At 47.3% G+C, this 18343-nt stretch overlaps 8 protein-coding genes across 8 annotated transcripts; 5 read left to right on the forward strand and 3 right to left on the reverse strand.

Annotated features, from left to right (window-relative positions):
- Positions 1-286: 286 nt before the first annotated feature.
- Positions 287-2032, reverse strand: N7484_000924 (glycosyl hydrolase family 79 C-terminal domain-containing protein; the record flags this gene model as incomplete). The annotated part of the gene is made up of 7 exons (XM_057111344.1): positions 287-729; positions 778-811; positions 871-962; positions 1014-1376; positions 1430-1677; positions 1727-1846; positions 1899-2032. The coding sequence occupies 7 exons, from the start codon at positions 2030-2032 to the stop codon at positions 287-289; spliced, it is 1434 nt and encodes a 477-aa protein (XP_056976081.1).
- Positions 2033-2431: 399 nt separating this feature from the next.
- N7484_000925 (M81 family metallopeptidase) lies at positions 2432-3943 on the reverse strand (the record flags this gene model as incomplete). The annotated part of the gene is made up of 1 exon (XM_057111345.1): positions 2432-3943. One exon carries the CDS (start codon positions 3941-3943, stop codon positions 2432-2434), a length of 1512 nt encoding a protein of 503 aa, XP_056976082.1.
- An 852-nt stretch (positions 3944-4795) lies between these two features.
- On the forward strand, positions 4796-6494 carry N7484_000926 (uncharacterized protein; the record flags this gene model as incomplete). Its single annotated transcript, XM_057111346.1, has 6 exons — positions 4796-5130; positions 5201-5329; positions 5396-5726; positions 5995-6110; positions 6165-6264; positions 6312-6494. The coding sequence occupies 6 exons, from the start codon at positions 4796-4798 to the stop codon at positions 6492-6494; spliced, it is 1194 nt and encodes a 397-aa protein (XP_056976083.1).
- A 415-nt stretch (positions 6495-6909) lies between these two features.
- N7484_000927 (copper homeostasis protein CutC) lies at positions 6910-7804 on the forward strand (the record flags this gene model as incomplete). Its single annotated transcript, XM_057111347.1, has 2 exons — positions 6910-7010; positions 7135-7804. The coding sequence occupies 2 exons, from the start codon at positions 6910-6912 to the stop codon at positions 7802-7804; spliced, it is 771 nt and encodes a 256-aa protein (XP_056976084.1).
- A 438-nt stretch (positions 7805-8242) lies between these two features.
- On the forward strand, positions 8243-8545 carry N7484_000928 (uncharacterized protein; the record flags this gene model as incomplete). The annotated part of the gene is made up of 2 exons (XM_057111348.1): positions 8243-8342; positions 8460-8545. 2 exons carry the CDS (start codon positions 8243-8245, stop codon positions 8543-8545), a joined length of 186 nt encoding a protein of 61 aa, XP_056976085.1.
- A 110-nt stretch (positions 8546-8655) lies between these two features.
- On the forward strand, positions 8656-10223 carry N7484_000929 (nucleobase cation symporter-1 family protein; the record flags this gene model as incomplete). Its single annotated transcript, XM_057111349.1, has 4 exons — positions 8656-8868; positions 8928-8940; positions 9005-9729; positions 9783-10223. The coding sequence occupies 4 exons, from the start codon at positions 8656-8658 to the stop codon at positions 10221-10223; spliced, it is 1392 nt and encodes a 463-aa protein (XP_056976086.1).
- A 1049-nt stretch (positions 10224-11272) lies between these two features.
- On the forward strand, positions 11273-13931 carry N7484_000930 (C6 transcription factor (UaY); the record flags this gene model as incomplete). Its single annotated transcript, XM_057111350.1, has 4 exons — positions 11273-11344; positions 11392-13108; positions 13161-13213; positions 13293-13931. 4 exons carry the CDS (start codon positions 11273-11275, stop codon positions 13929-13931), a joined length of 2481 nt encoding a protein of 826 aa, XP_056976087.1.
- Positions 13932-14401: 470 nt separating this feature from the next.
- On the reverse strand, positions 14402-16859 carry N7484_000931 (5'-methylthioadenosine/S-adenosylhomocysteine nucleosidase family protein; the record flags this gene model as incomplete). Its single annotated transcript, XM_057111351.1, has 3 exons — positions 14402-16334; positions 16402-16559; positions 16656-16859. Coding segments are annotated over 3 exons (2295 nt in total), but the record flags the coding sequence as incomplete, so codon positions are not given.
- Positions 16860-18343: the final 1484 nt, after the last annotated feature.

Here is an 18343-nt window from a genome sequence, read left to right on the forward strand (position 1 = left end):
TTGAAAATGAGCCGAATTGAAATGCTATTCAATTTGTCCAATATGGGATTGAGCGGGAGTCCAGATCAAGCTGCTTGATTTAAATGTGGGGTTCCCCGGATATTCCCCGGATGTTCTTCGCGTTTTACTTTAACAGGACAATTCCCGGTGGTTACAGGGTCATGGGTCCAATATCCAGCTTGACACGGAGTCTCCGCAATTCATTGATCGAATTACAACAATTCGCTCTTGTATCTACGGACAATTAAAGGAATTCCCGCAGAAATTCCAAGTTGGTCTCGCCTTTCTAAAGCTCAATCAGAAGGGCCTCCGATGCGCCCACCGTGAATGTCGCTTTACCAGACGAGGCCGTGGTAGTTTCAGTGACCTCACCACCCATGAGGGTACAGTTTCCATTTCCAAAGTACTGTCCCGCAACAGTAGGACTATCGCCTTCATCAACTCGCGATGTCGCGTATGAAGCAGTGAGTCGCTTGGCCGTCACAGTGGATGACGGTATGCCGCTTAGGACAAATGCTTGGGTTGATCGAGTTCCACTAGTGTAGTATTCGGAGTTGTAAAGGAGAACCCGAATAGGTGCTCCTGATTTGTAAATGGCGTATGCCGCGAATGCTGTATCCCCACTATCCAGTGGAGCAATTTGATCCGCATTTGCAAGCGCCATTGTGGCAAAGTATGCTCCAAAGTACGGAGATCCCATATCATAGCGACCCCACCAGCAGTATTGGCCTTTAAAGTGTTAGCGAATGGTCATTGAGTGAGGGGAGAGGAATATACAGTTTCCGATCGTGCCTTGGTGGAAGTAAAGTGACTAGCATCCAGAATATCAGTTATTTATCCGGAAATACTCCGGTATTTTTGCAGCATTACCTTGGTGCCCATGATGAGGGATTGCATGACATAGTCCAAAATCCACAGGGCAGCCCCAAAAGTCGGGCTTATCCCGCCACCACCACCCGTCGCTGTTCAAAATAAGCTCTCAGTCCCTCATAAGAGACTTCATAAAGACATACCGGAGTTAGTTTCACCAAATACATGCTCCTTCCCCATAGCAGCCGCAGCAGTAACCTCTGCAGCAAATTCCTCGATTTCCGAGGCAATATCGCTATGACCCATAAGCGTCTCCAGGTCAGCAGTACTTGCAGACTGGGGGTAATTGTGAGAGCAATAATCCTTCACGTAGTCATTAGCATCCCCCTCAACTGCGGTAAGACCGACTATGCTCTCCGGAGATGTTCCAAAATAAACACCGGCGGAAACAATATTCTCAATGGATAAGTTTCCGAAAACTTCATCTTGCCATTTAACCTGAGACGCATAGTCAGCTGCGGCAGTCCAAGAGGCACCGTCCGCGATTGGGTCGGTAGAAGAATAGACTAGGACAATGATTAGTGGCTATTCGCTTTGACTTGGGGTATCTTTCACCGACATTCTGGCTCATTGCCGAGTTCAATGGCATAGAGGTTATCCATCTCCTCGACCGCGAGTTTTGCAGCTGCAATTGTATTGGATATATTGTCTAAGCGACGATTGAGGCCTAAAGTTACATCCCCATCGTACTCCGCAGCTAATGCGACAAACGATGGTCCAAAGGTGAGAGAATCAGGAGCATCACCTGAAGCAGCCACGGTATAAGTGACGGCAGCACTTGATGAGGCATCATATGTGGCTCGGTCCCTTTTGCCGTTAGTGGTAATGAACTCATCAACTCATTGGAAGTGCTCACTGGGTAGTGCCACCTATACGGATAGGTGGCCAAACTCCAGTCAAGTCTTTGAAATTGCTCAGGCACTGCTCTGTCGACGCGACACTGGTTACATATGCGGGGTATGCGAAGAACTCGAAGCTGTTTAATGAGACACACTATTTTAACAGACCTAACCATGTTGAGCACTTACGAGACACCGACAGGGGCTTCAGTGAGCGTGGCACTTGCATTGGATGGGGGGCTGGAGGGAATATCAAACGAAAGGCTAGCTGCCGAAGTAAGACTGGGCAGATAGAACAGCCCAAATAAACAAAAGATCATCATGCTTGAATTTTATTGAAGATTTGAGAACTATTAACCCTTGCAGACAGACCAAGGCTGTCCGTATTTATGTCCATAAATTACCATATTGTGGGGAAATACATCCCGGACATCGGGTCAAATTCCATCGATTGCCGAAAACCTGAAGTTTAGACACCGACGTAGGATGTGGGGTATTTTGCAATGTCTAAATTTTCCGGTCGCGTTTTATACTTCAACTTGAATCCTCCAGTAGGAACCAAGGATCTTTGGGTAGTCAGATGATGGCTATCAGATGTCTTCTTTCGAGTCTATGTCTATTCATCCCGCTCTCGTACACGGGCAAACGAACGATTTACTTTAATTCACTTCTGCAATTTAGCTTATTCAGTCTGCGGTACCTGTCTCTGCAGAACGGAAGTGCTAGAATGCCTCGTTTGAGAAGGGGATAAGTTGAGGAGTCAGGTCCGGTGCCTCGGCAAACTCTCGATCATATGGCCACATTGGGCGATGAATGCGACGATGCCCGAGGCGAGGTAGGTCTTGATCAACGCCACCTGGTGTCAAAGCCAGCAGCCAATCAGAAGCCATATCAAACAACTCCGGCTCTAAATATCCAATCTTCACGAAAACAATATCTGCATCCCGTGGCGCAAGGTTGAGGCGAGTGAAATCATGCTCACGGTGATAAGGCTTGCGTAACTGGGTTAAAATGACGAAGACACTTCCAACTTGAAGCACAGCCTCCACGACGGCATCTCTATCCCCATGTCTGATTGCATGAACGCTGCCAGTCATAGTAATCGGGCCATCGTGGAGGTTATCGACCTCAGCGCCAGCTGTCACAGTAACCATAGCACCTAGGCCGGCTTGTAAAATGGTCTCAATTGCCCGCGGCCCTGGAAGACTAGCATAAATGACAGTCGGACCAGACGAGGGCTTGAATTCAGGGCGACCTAGAATTCGATTGAGACTCCAAGTCACGTCCCCAGCGCCCCCGGCAGTGGGGTTGTCACCGGAGTCTGAAATGAAAAATGGTCGACTGGTAGACACCAGAGCAGCATCTATGCACTCCATCAGTGACCCTGTAGGTGCAACGAATTTGAAGTCCTCGCGTGCGTCCCAGAAATAATTTGCCAGTTTCTTTGCACCTTCAGTGACTCGATCTGCATCCCAGCCTGTAACAACTACAACTGCGTGATTACGAGGCTCATCTGCCCAGGCGTAACCGACCCAAATTGCGGCATCCAGAATCCCTTCCGTGGCTTCAACAACGGGAACCAATCCGTAGAGCGACTTGGCTGGCTCTATGCGTGTAGAAGTTTGTTCGCCAGGTAGAAGAATTGGGATCGGGACCCAAGCTTTCAACGGTCTACCTGGCCGTCCAGCTGGGGATTTCAACATGTCGACAAGATTCTTGCAAGCTCGCTCTTTAGTCTCTTGTTCGTCCTCGTGCGGTGCCATCCGATAGCAAGTAATGAGATCAACCTGGTGCACCAGTCGATGAGAAACATTCCCATGCAGATCCATCGATGCCGATACCATGACATCGGGACCTATTATTTTTCGAATCCGTTGAAGAAGCTCTGCCTCCACATCATCCATCCCCTCAACGCACATCGCCCCATGAATATCGAACCAAAGCCCATCGATGTTGGTTGTATTTTTAATATCTATCAGCCTAGTGATGATCTCACTGGCAAGTTCCTCAAAGGATTGTCGGGCTACAATACCGCCTGGGAGAGCATGGCCGATAAGCGCTCCGTGCCAATTCGCGGAATTCCCAAGCGGAGTCCCGGGATGAAGAAAAGCGTACTCATCGATCACCTGCTCGCCGCGCCGTGGATGAAATGCCGGCGCGAGTGTGCGTGCAGGGGAAAAGGTAGAGGTTTCGCATGCAAGTCCTGCGATAGCAATATTGGGACGTCCTAACATGATGTCTCTCAGGTAGTCTATCTCAGTTGATACGAGCAAGATTGCAGGGGCCGGAGGCCAACTAACCACCGCAACACAATATTTTAACCGACCACGTGAGCGTTGAAGTCGTGATTGTTCAAGGTTGCACTGGCAGCAAATAGTTGATTTTGGAGTGTTCAGTCCATGCAACGTCGCGTCGTGCCGCTCCCCGAAGAATTGACCCCGCTTTGTTGATATGCAGTCCTGGTCTAGTCGAAACAACCGCAAAGTTCGCCTTTTTTTCATTTATTTCTTAAGTAGAGAGAACCGGCCCGTGGAAGTGCAATAATGTATGTCGCATCTTCCTTTTGAAACTTTCATTGTTGTAGATTGCAAGAAAAGAGCTACATTGGCAAGGGGTTCATGGCGCCAAAGGCTTAGGAATGCTTGATAGCAGATAGGCTAAAGCTTACATGACCTCGTATCTTTAATGTCAACACCAACTGATCGGCTAGCTCCCAATGAAACGTTGCTATCGTCTAATTATATGATAAGAGAAGTGCGGAGTACCTAGCCAGACCTCGGGACATGTCCATAAAGTATATATCCCAGTTTTAGGTACCTACAACGGCCAGCCTTGAACTTGTTGCTTGGTAGCTCGTGAACAAATCAATGCAAACAAAATCGGAATCCTTCATAGGTATATCATCAGATGCTGCAAAAGACTGCAACTGGCACTTGGCTGCCCGCATGGGTTCCCGAGAATACAATTTCAGTCTCTATCCTGTTGCTGATTAGCTCAATCGTCCAATCTGCCGTAGGTTGCGCCTACTATCTCATCAAAGCACCATTAAGACTAACTTTGCCAAGACGGGAGGCTACGATGGCTCCATGCTGAATGGCCTCAACATCCTACCCTCCTACACTGGATATTTCAACTTGAATGATGCTACTACCGGGCTGAACACTGCATCCGTTTTTATTGGTGGATTCCTCGGTCCAATGGTGTCGGGTGTCATGGCAGATAAATTAGGTCGTCGCCCTGCGATCTTCTGGGGATCAGCTTTGACCATTGTTGGAGTCATCCTCCAGACTGCCGCGCAGAACATTGCCATGTTTGTGGTGGCTCGGATTATTCTTGGATTTGGTTCTGCTATCTCTGGCATTGCTGGAGGTGTATATCTTGCGGAAACATTCCCCAGTCGGTGGCGTGCCTGGGGAGTTGGGTTACTGAATGATTTTTTTTAGTATGCTCTCCCATCTCCTTGAGCAATGACACAATCCTCACAAATATAGCGTTGGTGCCTTGATCGCCGCTGGAATTACCCTCGGCACTGGACAGTGGCAGTCAACATGGGCATGGAGAGCCCCTTCACTCTTCCAGGCGATATTTTCTCTCCTCTGCATTCTCACCCTACCATTTATGTGCGTCGGATTAATTCTATCTTCTTCCTCTTTTACTGGTTTGAGTTGGCTAACGATCAAATCAAGTCCTGAATCTCCTCGATGGCTCGTTCGCCAAGGATTCTACGCGGAAGCCCGACTTTCTGTGGCGCAGACAAATGCAAATGGGAGCCTGTCTGATCCAGTTGTTATCGCGATATTCAAAGAGATTGTGGATACCTTCAAGTGGGAAAAAGAAAACGTGCATGACATGAGTGCTGTCGAGATTTTTCGATCTCCTTCGGCCAGAAAGCGACTGCTCATCGGAATGTCCCCGGGACCATTCTCTTGCATTGCTGGAAATATCATCGCGTCATACTATTTCGGGTCGGAACTTGACACGGCTGGTATTACGAACACCAATGATCAGCTCAAGGCAGTAAGTTCTCCGGCTGTATACTCCCGTGCAGGCCGGAACGCTTACTTGACAGAACGTGGTACTGAATGTTTGGTGTCTTGCATGCTGTCTTATTGGCACTCATCTAATAGCTAGATGGGGGCGAAAACCCACAGCGATGCTGTCTCAAGTCCTGCTGAGTGCATGCCTATTCATCATTGGCGGCCTATCGAAAATATATGCATCAAACCCACACGGTGCATCAAACTCACTTGTATATGGCAATGTTGCGGTGATGTTCCTCTTCCAGGGATTTTACTCTATCGCATGGACACCGCTTCTTTATCTCTACCCACCCGAAGTCATGAATTACTCTATTCGTGCGAATGGATTGGCATTTTCTTCATTTGTCCTTAACGCATTTGCGTGAGTTCCAATTCCAACATTTGTCTGGGGCCATGAGCGCTAACATGGTATTAGCCTTGTCTTCACTTTCATAATGCCAATTGGCCTAGGCAACATTGGTTGGAAGATGTACATGATTAATGCATCCTGGGATCTGGTCATTCTTGGCCTCATTGTAAGTATTTTTCCCATGATTGATTCGATTAATCCTTACAATCACAGGCATACTATTGGGTTGAAACAAAGGGAAAGACCCTGGAGGAGATTGACGCGCTCTTTGAAGGAGAGAAACATTCCTCGGTGCCGGATATCGAGAAACTCCGACGGGGCCAGAAAGCAATCGACACGGATGTGGTGGAGGAACAACTAACTGCGGAGATAGACTCTATGTCAGTAAAGCAATAGGTTGGCATTGGGAAATTTCGAGGAAAGGAGATGAAAGGATAACAATATTTATGAGTAGTGCCAGCCGCTCGCCTTTCACGTCTCAAAGTATCATAACTTGATTATTTCTGATCATAATCCACTCCATGTATTTTGAGAAGAATTTATCAAATGCTTTGAATTTTGGACTCGACCTTTCTTCTACCATGAAGGGTGAGGTCCCATTTCTGATTTGAGTCTTTTCAGTGTTATTGTGCCCACTTATTGGAAGTATGAACAGAGCGCCCGAGATGCAGGTGACAATTGGCTGATTAAGCCTCAGGAGCCGCCCAAGTGATTCGGTACCCGGCGAGTGCACCTCTGTTTACCCTTTCACATCTCTCTTAGTTCAAAATAAGACAGCTCGCCATCAGTACGATTGGCTCAGATTCGTATTATGAGTCATATCGATAGGCTAGCAAGGCCGTTATTGGAGGTTGCCTGCTTCAACGGCGATTCAGGAGTCCATGCAGCCGAAGGAGGCGCTGATCGGATTGAGTAAGCGGCCCGTACCAGTTCACCTTGTCTTGCGTATCCCCATTCAACTCAATGCTGGACATGAAGCTTCGCAATGCCATATAGCACATTGTGGGCTTGGAATATCAAGCTAATTTCACTGTAGATTATGCTACGATTACACGTCTGGGGGCCTTTCGCCTGATCCAGCGATGCTGACTCGGTTGAAAACCCAGGTTTCAATTCCAGTCTTTGTCATGATCCGTCCACGTGCCAACGACTTCTTTTACAACAATGAAGAATTTGAAATCATGAAATCCACATTGATGACGCTAAAAAATGCAGGGGCCGATGGATTTGTGTTTGGTATTCTCAATCCAGTTCCGTTGGATAACCCCGCATGTTCATGGATCGATGTCAATAGAAATAAACAACTGGTCAAACTCGCAGGTGACAAGCCATGCACTTTTCACCGCGCTTTTGATTGTATCCCGGAACGACATTGGGGCACAGCGCTCGGCAACCTAGCGGAATGTGGCTTTGCTTCGATCCTTACAAGCGGGGGTCCGTCGGGAAATACAGCCATTGAATGCGTTGACAAGCTCGCTGAGTTATTCCGACAGGCGGACCTGACCCAATCACAATTACTGTCTGACCTGCGAGTCCCTGAGATCATAGTCGGTGGTGGTGTTAGATCGTCTAATATTCGACTGCTGTGGGAGAGAACGCATGGACGAGCGTTCCATTCCAGTGCATTGGTTGACAACAGCGATGTTGTTGCGGCTGCTGAGGTGGAAAAACTGAAAGATTCACTAATTAGATTTGAGCTGCAGTAAAGGCATTTTCTTAGCAACAGTGCTCTCATGTTCAAATGAAATAGAGTCATATTCCTGAGCCGGTGATGTATACTGTCTAGGCCGATCTCGTCCCTTGACTGCCTCGAATTACCTAACGTAAATTCATATTGCGGAGTATGTGGAGCCGTGATAAGAAGGTCAATGTTTACCTGTTCCGCTCAAGACTCCAGATAAATGCGGGGTTAAGGTTCACTTGGAACAGTTATGACGGTCGGAAGGGGAGAAATAATGCTCTGAGGATTACACATGATGCTCGGTTGGCTTCCGCGGGTCGAATGTGTAGACTATAAGTGTCGCAGAGCAGGCGTAGCAATTGATGGTCATTTTCACTAGCCATCTGACTTAGTGTGAAATAACTCGTGAACTTCAAAAAGCCTCATCCCTCCTCCATACCGCTGTCCTTTCTTTCAACTCGAGATGGGTCAATTAAAATACTGGCTAGGCAAATTGCAGGCTCCCACCGAGCCGGGACTGACAACCGCCCAGTTAATGTTGACCAATGATGACCTTCGACCAGGTGAGAGTCACTGGACGAAACAGTCTTTCTCTATAAATGTTGACTGCGATCCAAAAGTCTATTGTACATTTCAAATTTCCCCGAAAACGCTAATGCGAGTTTCCATTTCATGACTAGTCGAACCAGAGCGCCGCCAGTGGAGATGGCTCAATTTCGTTGCTTTCTGGATTGCAGACTCTCTGAATGTGGTCGGTAATCTTTGATGCTTTCCCCAAGTCACTGTTATCTCCATTCAATATTCACGTTCTTTGTGGGGTGGAGGGCTTACATATCACCATCTCTTCATCAGAACACATGGATGATCTCATCTTCAATGATCGTTGATGGCTTATCCTGGTGGCAGTCTTGGCTATGCGTATGGATTGGCTACAGTCTTGCTGCAATCTTTGTTTGTCTGCTGGGTCGGATTGCCACTATTTATCGAATCCCCTTCGCTGTCACCAACAGAGCCTCGTTTGGAATATGGGGCTCTTTCTGGCCCATTCTCAATCGAGCAGGCATGGCCGTGATATGGTATGGTGTTCAAGTAAGTCTCGAACTACACCATTCCCTGCTTGGTATGATAATCGAAGCTGACTTTCCCAGACATATCTTGGAGGTCAGTCTATCCGAAAAGGAAAACATCAACCCTACTGATGAACGCTAAACTTCTATGTTTAAAGGTGAATGCGTAACATTGATGATCCAAGCCATCTGGCCAAGCTACGCAAATCTTCCCAATACTATGCCTGCCAACGCAGGGGTGACGACAAAGCAGTTCGTCAGCTTCTTCTTGTTCTGGTTGGGATCTCTTCCCGCTCTGTGGTTCCCAATCTACAAGATCCGGCATCTTTTCACGGTGAAGGCATACTTTTCTCCCGCATGTGCCATCGCCTTTTTCGGTTGGGCAATTGCACGCGCCCATGGATTGGGTCCAATCATGACTCAATCTAATACTGCTCATGGCAGTGCACTTGCATGGGTATTCGTCAAGAGTATTATGAATTGCATTGCCAATTTTGCCGCCTTGGTGATTAACAATCCTGACTTTGCGCGATATGCAAGCAAGCCAAAGGATGCACTCTGGCCTCAGCTGATCACCATTCCTGTGGGCTTTGCAGTCACTTCCTTCATTGGAATTGTTGTATCCTCCTCTGCAATGGTCATCTTCAACCAATCCGTTTGGAACCCTTTGACTCTCCTAGGAATGTTTTTAGAAAATGCCAGCTCAGCAGAGAGATTTGGTATCTTCGTCATTGCCAGTGGCTTTGCTTTGGCACAGCTTGGAACGAACATTGCCGCCAACTCAGTCTCTGCGGGTACCAATTTGACTGCTTTGCTGCCACGATTCTGTACAATCAGACGGGGAGGCTATATCTGTGCAGCTATTGGGCTTGCTATGTGTCCTGCAAGTCACCTTCAGCTTTTAAATCCTTGAGTCATAGCTAACATGGATCACAGTGGACTCTCGTTGCCTCCTCTAACAAATTTACCCTCTACCTCTCCGCATATTCCGTCTTTCTATCGGCAATTGCAGGTGTCATGGCTAGCGACTACTATTTAGTACGCAAAGGCTATTTCGATATTGAGGATTTATACAGTGCGCGCAAGGACGGTGCCTACTATGGGATTTATGGAGTCTCATGGCATGGGTATGCAGCCTATTTTTGCGGCATTTTAATCAACATTGTTGGATTTGCGGGTGCCGTGGGGGTCAATGTCCCTCAGGGCGCAGTATACATTTACAACATCAATTACTTTTCCGGGTTCATTGTATCCGGGGCGGTTTATTGGCTTCTAGCCAAGATGGTCCCTCTCCCTGCAACAAGCGAGACCTGGAACGAAGTTCCTTACGAGACGAGTCTGGACGCCGATGAGGAGAAGAAAGTGGAGGAAGCCTGAGTGGGGGGTATGGGGCATGGAAAGTGGATCAATAGGGGTCAACCTCGGACCCTGCTAGCCGACATCGGCCATTGAGAAAGAGTACATATTGCAATCGAGTAACAAGAGAGATATCGTATATGTTTTCAGTCAACCCAAGAAGATCATTCCCTGATGGATATCTCTTCCCGCGCGACGGGTTTATGAGCTCCATCCCCACGATAATTCGCAGTAGTTCTCCCTCGGGTCGGCTCAATCGTTCAATTGCCTGATTTTGACTAGCATGGCATATTAGCTACAGAACGGACAATCGTTGATGTATTATGGGCTTATTTCACAGCCTCATTCGTCATACGATCGCACTGGTAGAGTGAAATGTTGCCAAACGGCTATTGACTTCCCGCGGGAAACGTATTTACTCCGTGGTGCCCGCATCCACGGATCAACCCCAAGCTTGTTCTTATATTTTGATCGAGTAATTTAATTTAATGTGACCCCAATTCCGTCTTATCGACGTTTCCTCTCACAAATTCTCATCGAGTAATTGATAGAAAATCAGCACTAGCTTGCCCTCTCCGTTGCATTTCCGGGGTTTTCATCGAGTAATTCCAACTCTCTGTTATCGTATTTTTCTCGGTCGAGTCCAACGCGAGAGTCAGTCGTGATGATTTTGACAAATGAAACTTCATTCTAGAGAGTTGCATCGTCATTCTTTGGTTGGCTTTGATTTGCTGTTTGGCCCGATGCCGCCTTGCCCTTCAAGCAGTCCCCGACAGATCCACCTTGGGCACTTAAAGCTTCTCGCATTTGCAGAGAAATGTAGAAAAAAGAAATATCAAAATTGATTTTCACCTTGGAAGCTAGCGCAGCATCATCTTCCTTTATTGTTTGAACCCGACACCGGTGATTGTTTGTTTGTTTTGACATGCCCAAGGCCACATCTCCCTTTGAGGTGCAATGGGTCTCACCATCAGGCCATCACCAACCAAAAGATGAAGATCTTGGAGAATTCAAAGAGTTAACAACGCTCAATCCACCAGCAACTTTGGCTCCTGTCTCATCTTTTCGCAATGTCTCGGCCTGTCATCGCTGTCGATCGCGAAAACATAGATGTGACTCGTCACTTCCACGATGCCAACCTTGTGAAAGGGCTCAAGTGAAGTGCGTCGGCTATGACCCGATAACAAAGCAAGAGATTCCTCGGAGCTATGTTCACTTTCTGGAAACTCGTCTCAAATATCTCGACACACTCCTACAACATCACAATGTTGAAGTCAAACCAGTCTCCGCCTTTGATGAATCAGAGGCAAGCAGCGATAACATTTCACGTGAAAATGTTGTCCCTGATGACTTACATGAGCTGCCAAACCAGGATGACAGGGAAGATAATCGGCATACTGGAAAAACACTTGTCCGGGAGAACGAGCTTTCTTCCTCGGCGGCTCCATCAAAGATCCCAGCCTCCCTGAGCGTATCAAAATTGGAAGATTCTTCTAACAACATAATTATGAACCTGCTGGCTGGGAGTTCCATGAGATGCAAGATTTTGAAAAGCGGCAGAAATGGTGAAAATGGGATAAGAAGTTCCATTCGTACTTCATTCTTTGGTCTATTTTTTGGCAAATCGAATGAGGGATGCGCAGAGCTGCCCCGTCGAAGAGACGCAAACATACTTGTTGACCGATATTTTGAACATGTGAATACTTTTATGCCAGCCCTGCATCGTGATGATATCGACCAACTTATTGATCATGCCTATTCGAGCTTGGGGTGTAAGAAACAACCTCGAAATTTGTATATTCTTCTCATTGTTTTTGCTATCGGCGCTGCCGTAAAGCATGATTCCGCACGGCATATCGCGGTCGAACAACTGGCTACAGAGTTTCAAAGGACACCTGGAGGGAAAAGGCAAAAGATATCAAGCACTTTTGACACATCAGAAGCTTATGAGGCTTCGGCCATGATCTACCTAGAATCATACTTGGCATTGTCACCATCTCCAGGTCTATCGAATTCTCTCGAAGAGCTGCAAGCCCTGGTGCTTCTATGTAGTCTTTCCCTTCTGAGGCCAACGGTTCCCTCTCTCGCTAGTCTGGTTGACACGGCCATGCGCTCAGCTACTGATTTACGACTTTACTCTGATCGCAGCTTTAGTGCCACATTTCAAGCCAAATTCTCGAGCTACGATTCCTCGAGTAGGAGGCTAGCTGTTCGGAATCAACATCTGGGCCGTCGTCTGTGGTGGTGCGCATATAGTTTAGATCGCCTCGTCGCTCCTTGGTTGGGTCGACCTTTATCAATTCCCGACGATGTCGTGACCACTGAATTTCCGCTTGTTGATGATGATCAGTCTCTAATTGAATTTGGATTTATCAGGTCCTCAGGGAGCTCGACAAGCTCCGGGTACGCAACTCACCATCACCTGAAACTGCGGCGTTTGCAATCCGAAATTCACTGCATGCTTCAGTCTCAACTTGCTCTACGTGCTAATGCCTGCCAACCAGTGGATTCGCGTCGAGAAACGCTCACTATTCCCAAACAATCTGGCCCTTTCATTTCATGGCAAAGAAAAATGACCGATAAGTTAGACGAGTGGAGATGGTCTATCCCTTATTCCTCTGAGAGCGGTCGTTCATCTTGTGACCTTCTGATGGAACTCGGTTACTGGCAAACCATAATCACGCTCTACCGCCAAATTATAATAATTCCCAAGCAGCTGGTTGGATTGTCATCTGCCAATGAGGCCAAAGTTGAGCAGCTGATGAGTCAAACTGCTAAAGAATTCGACGTGGTGTATTCAAGAGTGGCCGAGGCCTCTCAGAAGGTCATTCGAATATACCGCGCATTACAGTCTATGGATTTAATCAACATTGCATACTTTGCGGGGGACCAAATATTCATTGCCGGTAGGTTGAAAGTTTATTCTACATATATTCAGGCCATACTTATGCGTAATAGGTTCTCTTTTCTTGTTCACAATCTGGAACTCAGACCATATTCGTCGCTGCTTGGTATGTCTCATCATTTCGCTAAGGACCTTTGTCTCTTGTATGAAAGCGTTCAATCTAATTTGTGACTTCAATTATTAAGTCATTTCAAGATATCGACAGTACAGTCTTAACGGTCACCGCTGTTCTAGATGAAATGTCTGATCAGTCTCCTACTACGAGAATATCCGGGACTGTCTTCCAACAAATGAGTACCACGACCATCCAGTACTTTTTATCCACCAGCCACGCGCATAATAACCCCATGCCTCTCTCTAATGAGAATCACTACAATTTGACGCCAGAAAATACAACTCAGAACACACCGTCACCTTTCACATCTGAGTTGACCGACCATGGGAAACCTCAACTTCCCACCTTAGACTTTCTCGAACAGACCGACCTATCCCGGGATCATAAAGCGGGTATCTGGGATGATCAATTGGACAAGAAAGATATGTTCGAAGTTCCTATTCAGCTACCATTCAGCTTTGATGGCCCTGATTTGTTGTCACAATTCGCGATGGGAGGTCAAGACATTGAAGCCTTGTCCAAAATGCCGTTCGGTACAAATGGACTGAAGCGAGAGTTTCAGTTCACAGCTAATGACTTGGATATTGATACCTCATTTGCTATTCCTTTAAAATTGCAAGATGAACAGTCTTCAGATCCTGACACGCCAATTACCGGGCTTAGTGATGAGCTTTTGGGAGGCTTACTTGTTGGATGGGCTGACCCATAAATTAGATATCACTCCGTTACCCAGATTTCGATTTGAGGATTCAAGCACTTCATGTCATGAAGATTTATCATTTTTCCCTCGATTGATATTCAGAATACATACATCTTACAGATTAATGATACAACCTGATATCTTTGCCCAGAGGTGAACATATCGCAGACTCGGTGTGAAAATTTCAGCTATCAAGACATTTTTCAACCGCTTCAAATTCAATGATCTCCAATCTTGAAGCGATTGCTGCTGGCCTCTAGAGATTCAACATTAGGATAGTATTGAGAAGTCCGCTATTTCGGTAATCACAACATCCGCTTCGACCCTATCCTCCACCCTTCAATAAGCGCCTAAAGCTGGCCTTGGTCAGCCTGACTAAGATAGGGACCCCTGCTAAAAATATAGTTTACGATCATTAATTCATTAAGGCCTATGTCTAAGTCACCTAAGCTATACTATGTATTCTCTTTCAATAACCCTTCTCCTATGATATTTTCCTCTAATAGAGCTCTCATGCAGGCCGCAGCCGTAGCAGCGGCATAGTATTGCCAAATTTTATTTTTATGGCTGTCGGCATAATCGCACACGCCTTTGATGACAATGCACGGGAAAATATCCCAAACTCCTGAAGCCTCCATCTCAAAAGCGATGAGACCATGCTGGGTCGCAGTTTCATCGCGATGTTGCCCAGACTTCATAACCGTGTCTCCAGAGCCAACGAAACCAAACTGGACTTTTGCTTTTGGGGGACAGCCATTCACCAAAGCCTCCTGCAGTCGTGTGCGCGAGACTAGCAATTCCTTCTGACATCCGAGCTGTTGGCAAGTCAGTGCTCGTGCTTCTTCGCATACTGGACCCATGCCGTGTTCACAGGCTCTGCATAATTTGCAGACTGCTGAGTCTTGATGCTTATGTCGGTAGGTGGATTGGAACAGCTCATCTTTGTCCACACCGGGGTAGCCAGCTCTCTCGGGGCCAAGCTTATTTTGCAAGAATTTAAGATGCCGAGAAAGCTTTGTCTCGATGCGTTCTCGCCCTCGCAACCCCCTCAGTTTAGCCAATAATCCCCGAATTTTGGGCCCAGGGAGCTCTGGTCTGGCTTTGCTCAAAAAAGCATCGGGAAATTGCCTTCCAAAGTCATATTGCACAATTCCTTCACTGACCACAACGTCGCCAAGGATAAGATCCTCCTTGCCCGCCAAAAGTGAAGGAACTCCTCCGCAGACGCCAACTACAAGCGCGAGCTTGATCTCCGGATAGCTGGATCGTATACATGAAGCCGCCTGCGATGCGGCGCCTTTTCCCATACCAGCCATGTGAACGAGAACCACATTATGATGCAAGATTCTACCCAGGGTGTATGCATTGTCATCTCCGATTGCTTTGTGGCATTTCTCGACTTCCTCGTCGAATATCTCCTCGAAAATTTCGCTTACGGCATCTGCTTCTAAGGTTAATGCACAGAATATAGCGATAGTGAATTGGGAACGCTTGGCCTGTCTGGTGTGTTCGGTCTGTGAGAAATTCTGAGAAACGGCAATTTCCGATCTGGGGATCTCCTGGATTTCCCAGTCATCTCTATATGCGTGATATAGATCCCGTAGAGGCAGCACAACTTTCTCGTAGAGACGCGACTGTCTGAATTCAAGATCTTTGTCTGGTTTCGACGGGTCAATAGGGCCGTCTCTAAACAGTTCGGCATCGAGACAATTGTTGACTACCACTTCGTAAGCAGCTCCAATCATGCTTCTCAAATTATTGCAGTTTGCCGTGGTCCATGCCCACTCGTAGTAATCATTGATTGTGGTCTGGTCCCAGAGGTAATGTGAGTTCCCGTGTCTGAACGGCTGCTTGGTTGCAATCTCAATAAGAATTACCCCCAACGCAAGGATACTAGGAAACATATGGAAGAGGTCATCTGCAATGCAGTAGTCCAGAGTTTGGTCTTTGAACTTCTGAAGCTTTGTGGTAAAATAGGGATGCGGTCGAATATGGTTCTGATCGCTGATTTTCTCCTTTATAATTTGAATGTTGTCGTGCGTCCATGGTTTCTCCATCCAGTACGAATCATAGTACTGCCACACTGATCTCGCAATGGTGTATGCTAGCGTTACCTTCACTCTTTTGGACAGATGCACGGTCCGTTCCAGCCATTCTGCCAGAGTATCGCTCGCCAAGGGGAGAAAGTTTCGCCAAATAGTACTTTGATCGGTGTCGGCAACCTTCATCACATTATCCAAAATGTGGAAGTGGACTGGGCTGCATTTCTCGCTACTGATCAGGCTGCAAAATTTTCCGAGCTCGAGTTTTCGCAGATCGTTTGGTAATGGCGACTTGCTCTGCGCGCGAGGCAATGGCCTGTAACTTTGGACCGCAAAGGAGACCTTCTTCTCTCGCTGTGGGGTATTTCGTCTACAAATAACAAGCAGATTGTTAGCTAGCTTCACCTGTCTCTACGGTGCTTGAGAAATGTCTATACCTAGCAACCGATATCTTCACCTCTTTCCACTGTAGCTGGCATTCAGTTGTACCAGACGACGCGGAGCCTGCTAGAAACAACAGGTCGAATAAAATGTCCGTATTTTCTTGCTTCTCATGCCCGGGATCCAGTCGCAGCCGTGCGGGTTCAAGATGGCGCTTGCTACACGAGCAGGTTGAGTGCAGTCGGAGTTGGGTATAAAGGGTATTGTTGACTTGTGTGGGATACTTCGTATCATTACTATATAGACGTACTTGCTCATCAGGAACGGCCTCTGGTGAGTCCGCTATATGTAGGCAATCCGTGATGAAACGTAGGAGGGAAGGATACTCGGGGTTCTGCTGGACAAACTGCAATAGGCTGCATCGAACATGGCGACCTAGTGTTTCCTCGGCAGGCATGTTTGAGTCCTTGCACTCCAAGATCCTCCAAAGTGCATCGAACTGTCTGTTCTCCATTGCATGCTTGGTTCTCGAGACCTTAGCATTGAGTGTTCAGTGGTAAGTTTTGGTGTGTCTTCCGGCAGATCAGACAGACTAATGGATATCCACTTACAGAACAGGCCTTGTTGATGAGTGATGCAACCTTGAACAGCTGGTGATTTATCCTTGTTTGTTCTGAGAATGGGATTTGTTGGGCCAAAATGAAGAGTTCGCCGCCCAGCTGAGCGAACCTGTTATCTTGCGTTTCCAGGCCGAGAAGTGTTGCTTGGTTGCTGATCCAGGGGAAAGCATTGCAACACAGATCTAAGATATCATTCATTTTGCTTCTCACCACATCAGTCTACCTCCTCGTGGTGACGGCATTCCACCGGGAGAAAATTAAAAAACGAAGGAGCAATGTTCGTCAAATATCAAATCACGTGCGAAAACATCTCACCCTCAGCTGTAGGCGCTGCGGGGTAAACACGAAGCTTGTGGTTGACCCAAGACGTATTAGCTTCGTTGAGAATGAATAGCGCCGTAGGCGATTTTGATGGCCCGGAAACAAGTCTTTCTTTCCACAATGCCAGCACATTGTCGCAAGGAGCAACGCTTACCACGGCAGAATCTTTTACGATCCTTGAGGCTACCATAGCATGTCGTCGCATCTTCAGGACGGCCACAGCAGCCCCACGGCTGATGCAACAAGAATGGGCTGAGAATAGGCTGGCAGATTTCAATCTCTGGTCTACAGGCGCTGGCGCGTCCAGCACCGGGAAGGCCTCGCTGGACCATCGACTACATGCAAGCCCAGAGGCGCAGACGATCTTGCTCAACCTCTTGTTGATGTTGAAAATTCTGATCCAGAAATGTATAGACGGATGTATGGATGCATACCACCCCAGACAGATGTACCTTTATCTGATCTCGCGCCCTTAGGCCGCAGAATTGATGATATTGACGGGGAGCTGTCTAGCAGTGAATTAGCCAGAATGAAGGATGTTGAAGACAGTGTGAGTCAGCTCACAAGGCTCACGGTTGCGATCCGAAAAGCAGGAACTAGATCACGACTTCAAAAGGCAGACAGCTCATTTGATCCCGACAGTCCCCATATTCGTTCATTACGTCGACATCTTGAATTTATTCTCCTAGTGCATCCTAATGAGCACGGAAATTTTGTTTCAAGCGAACAACAGCTTGACCCAGCGCGACTGAGCCCACTTCAATTACGGCTGATTGATGCCAACTTGAAACGACGGAATCGCTTCTTATACGCCCAGCGACATGCTCAGAGACTAGAGGCAAAGTCTGACCCAAAACGCAGGCTGAGGGAGGGACTACGGTTGGTAAAACAGTCGCAACATTCGGGTTTTGGCAACACGCCTTCCCATTTGCATGGAGAGGCACTTGTTAGGGATGGCATCCAAGCTCAAAGCACGACAACTGCCACGGCGGTGGACGAGCAGATTGAGATTCCACCGGAGCAGGTAACTTACTCCGCAACGACAGTCGTGTCAGTA

This window comes from Penicillium longicatenatum, assembly GCF_028827895.1.
Source record: "Penicillium longicatenatum strain IBT 33135 chromosome Unknown contig_1_segment0_segment0, whole genome shotgun sequence".
NCBI classification, from domain to species: Eukaryota; Fungi; Ascomycota; class Eurotiomycetes; order Eurotiales; family Aspergillaceae; genus Penicillium; species Penicillium longicatenatum.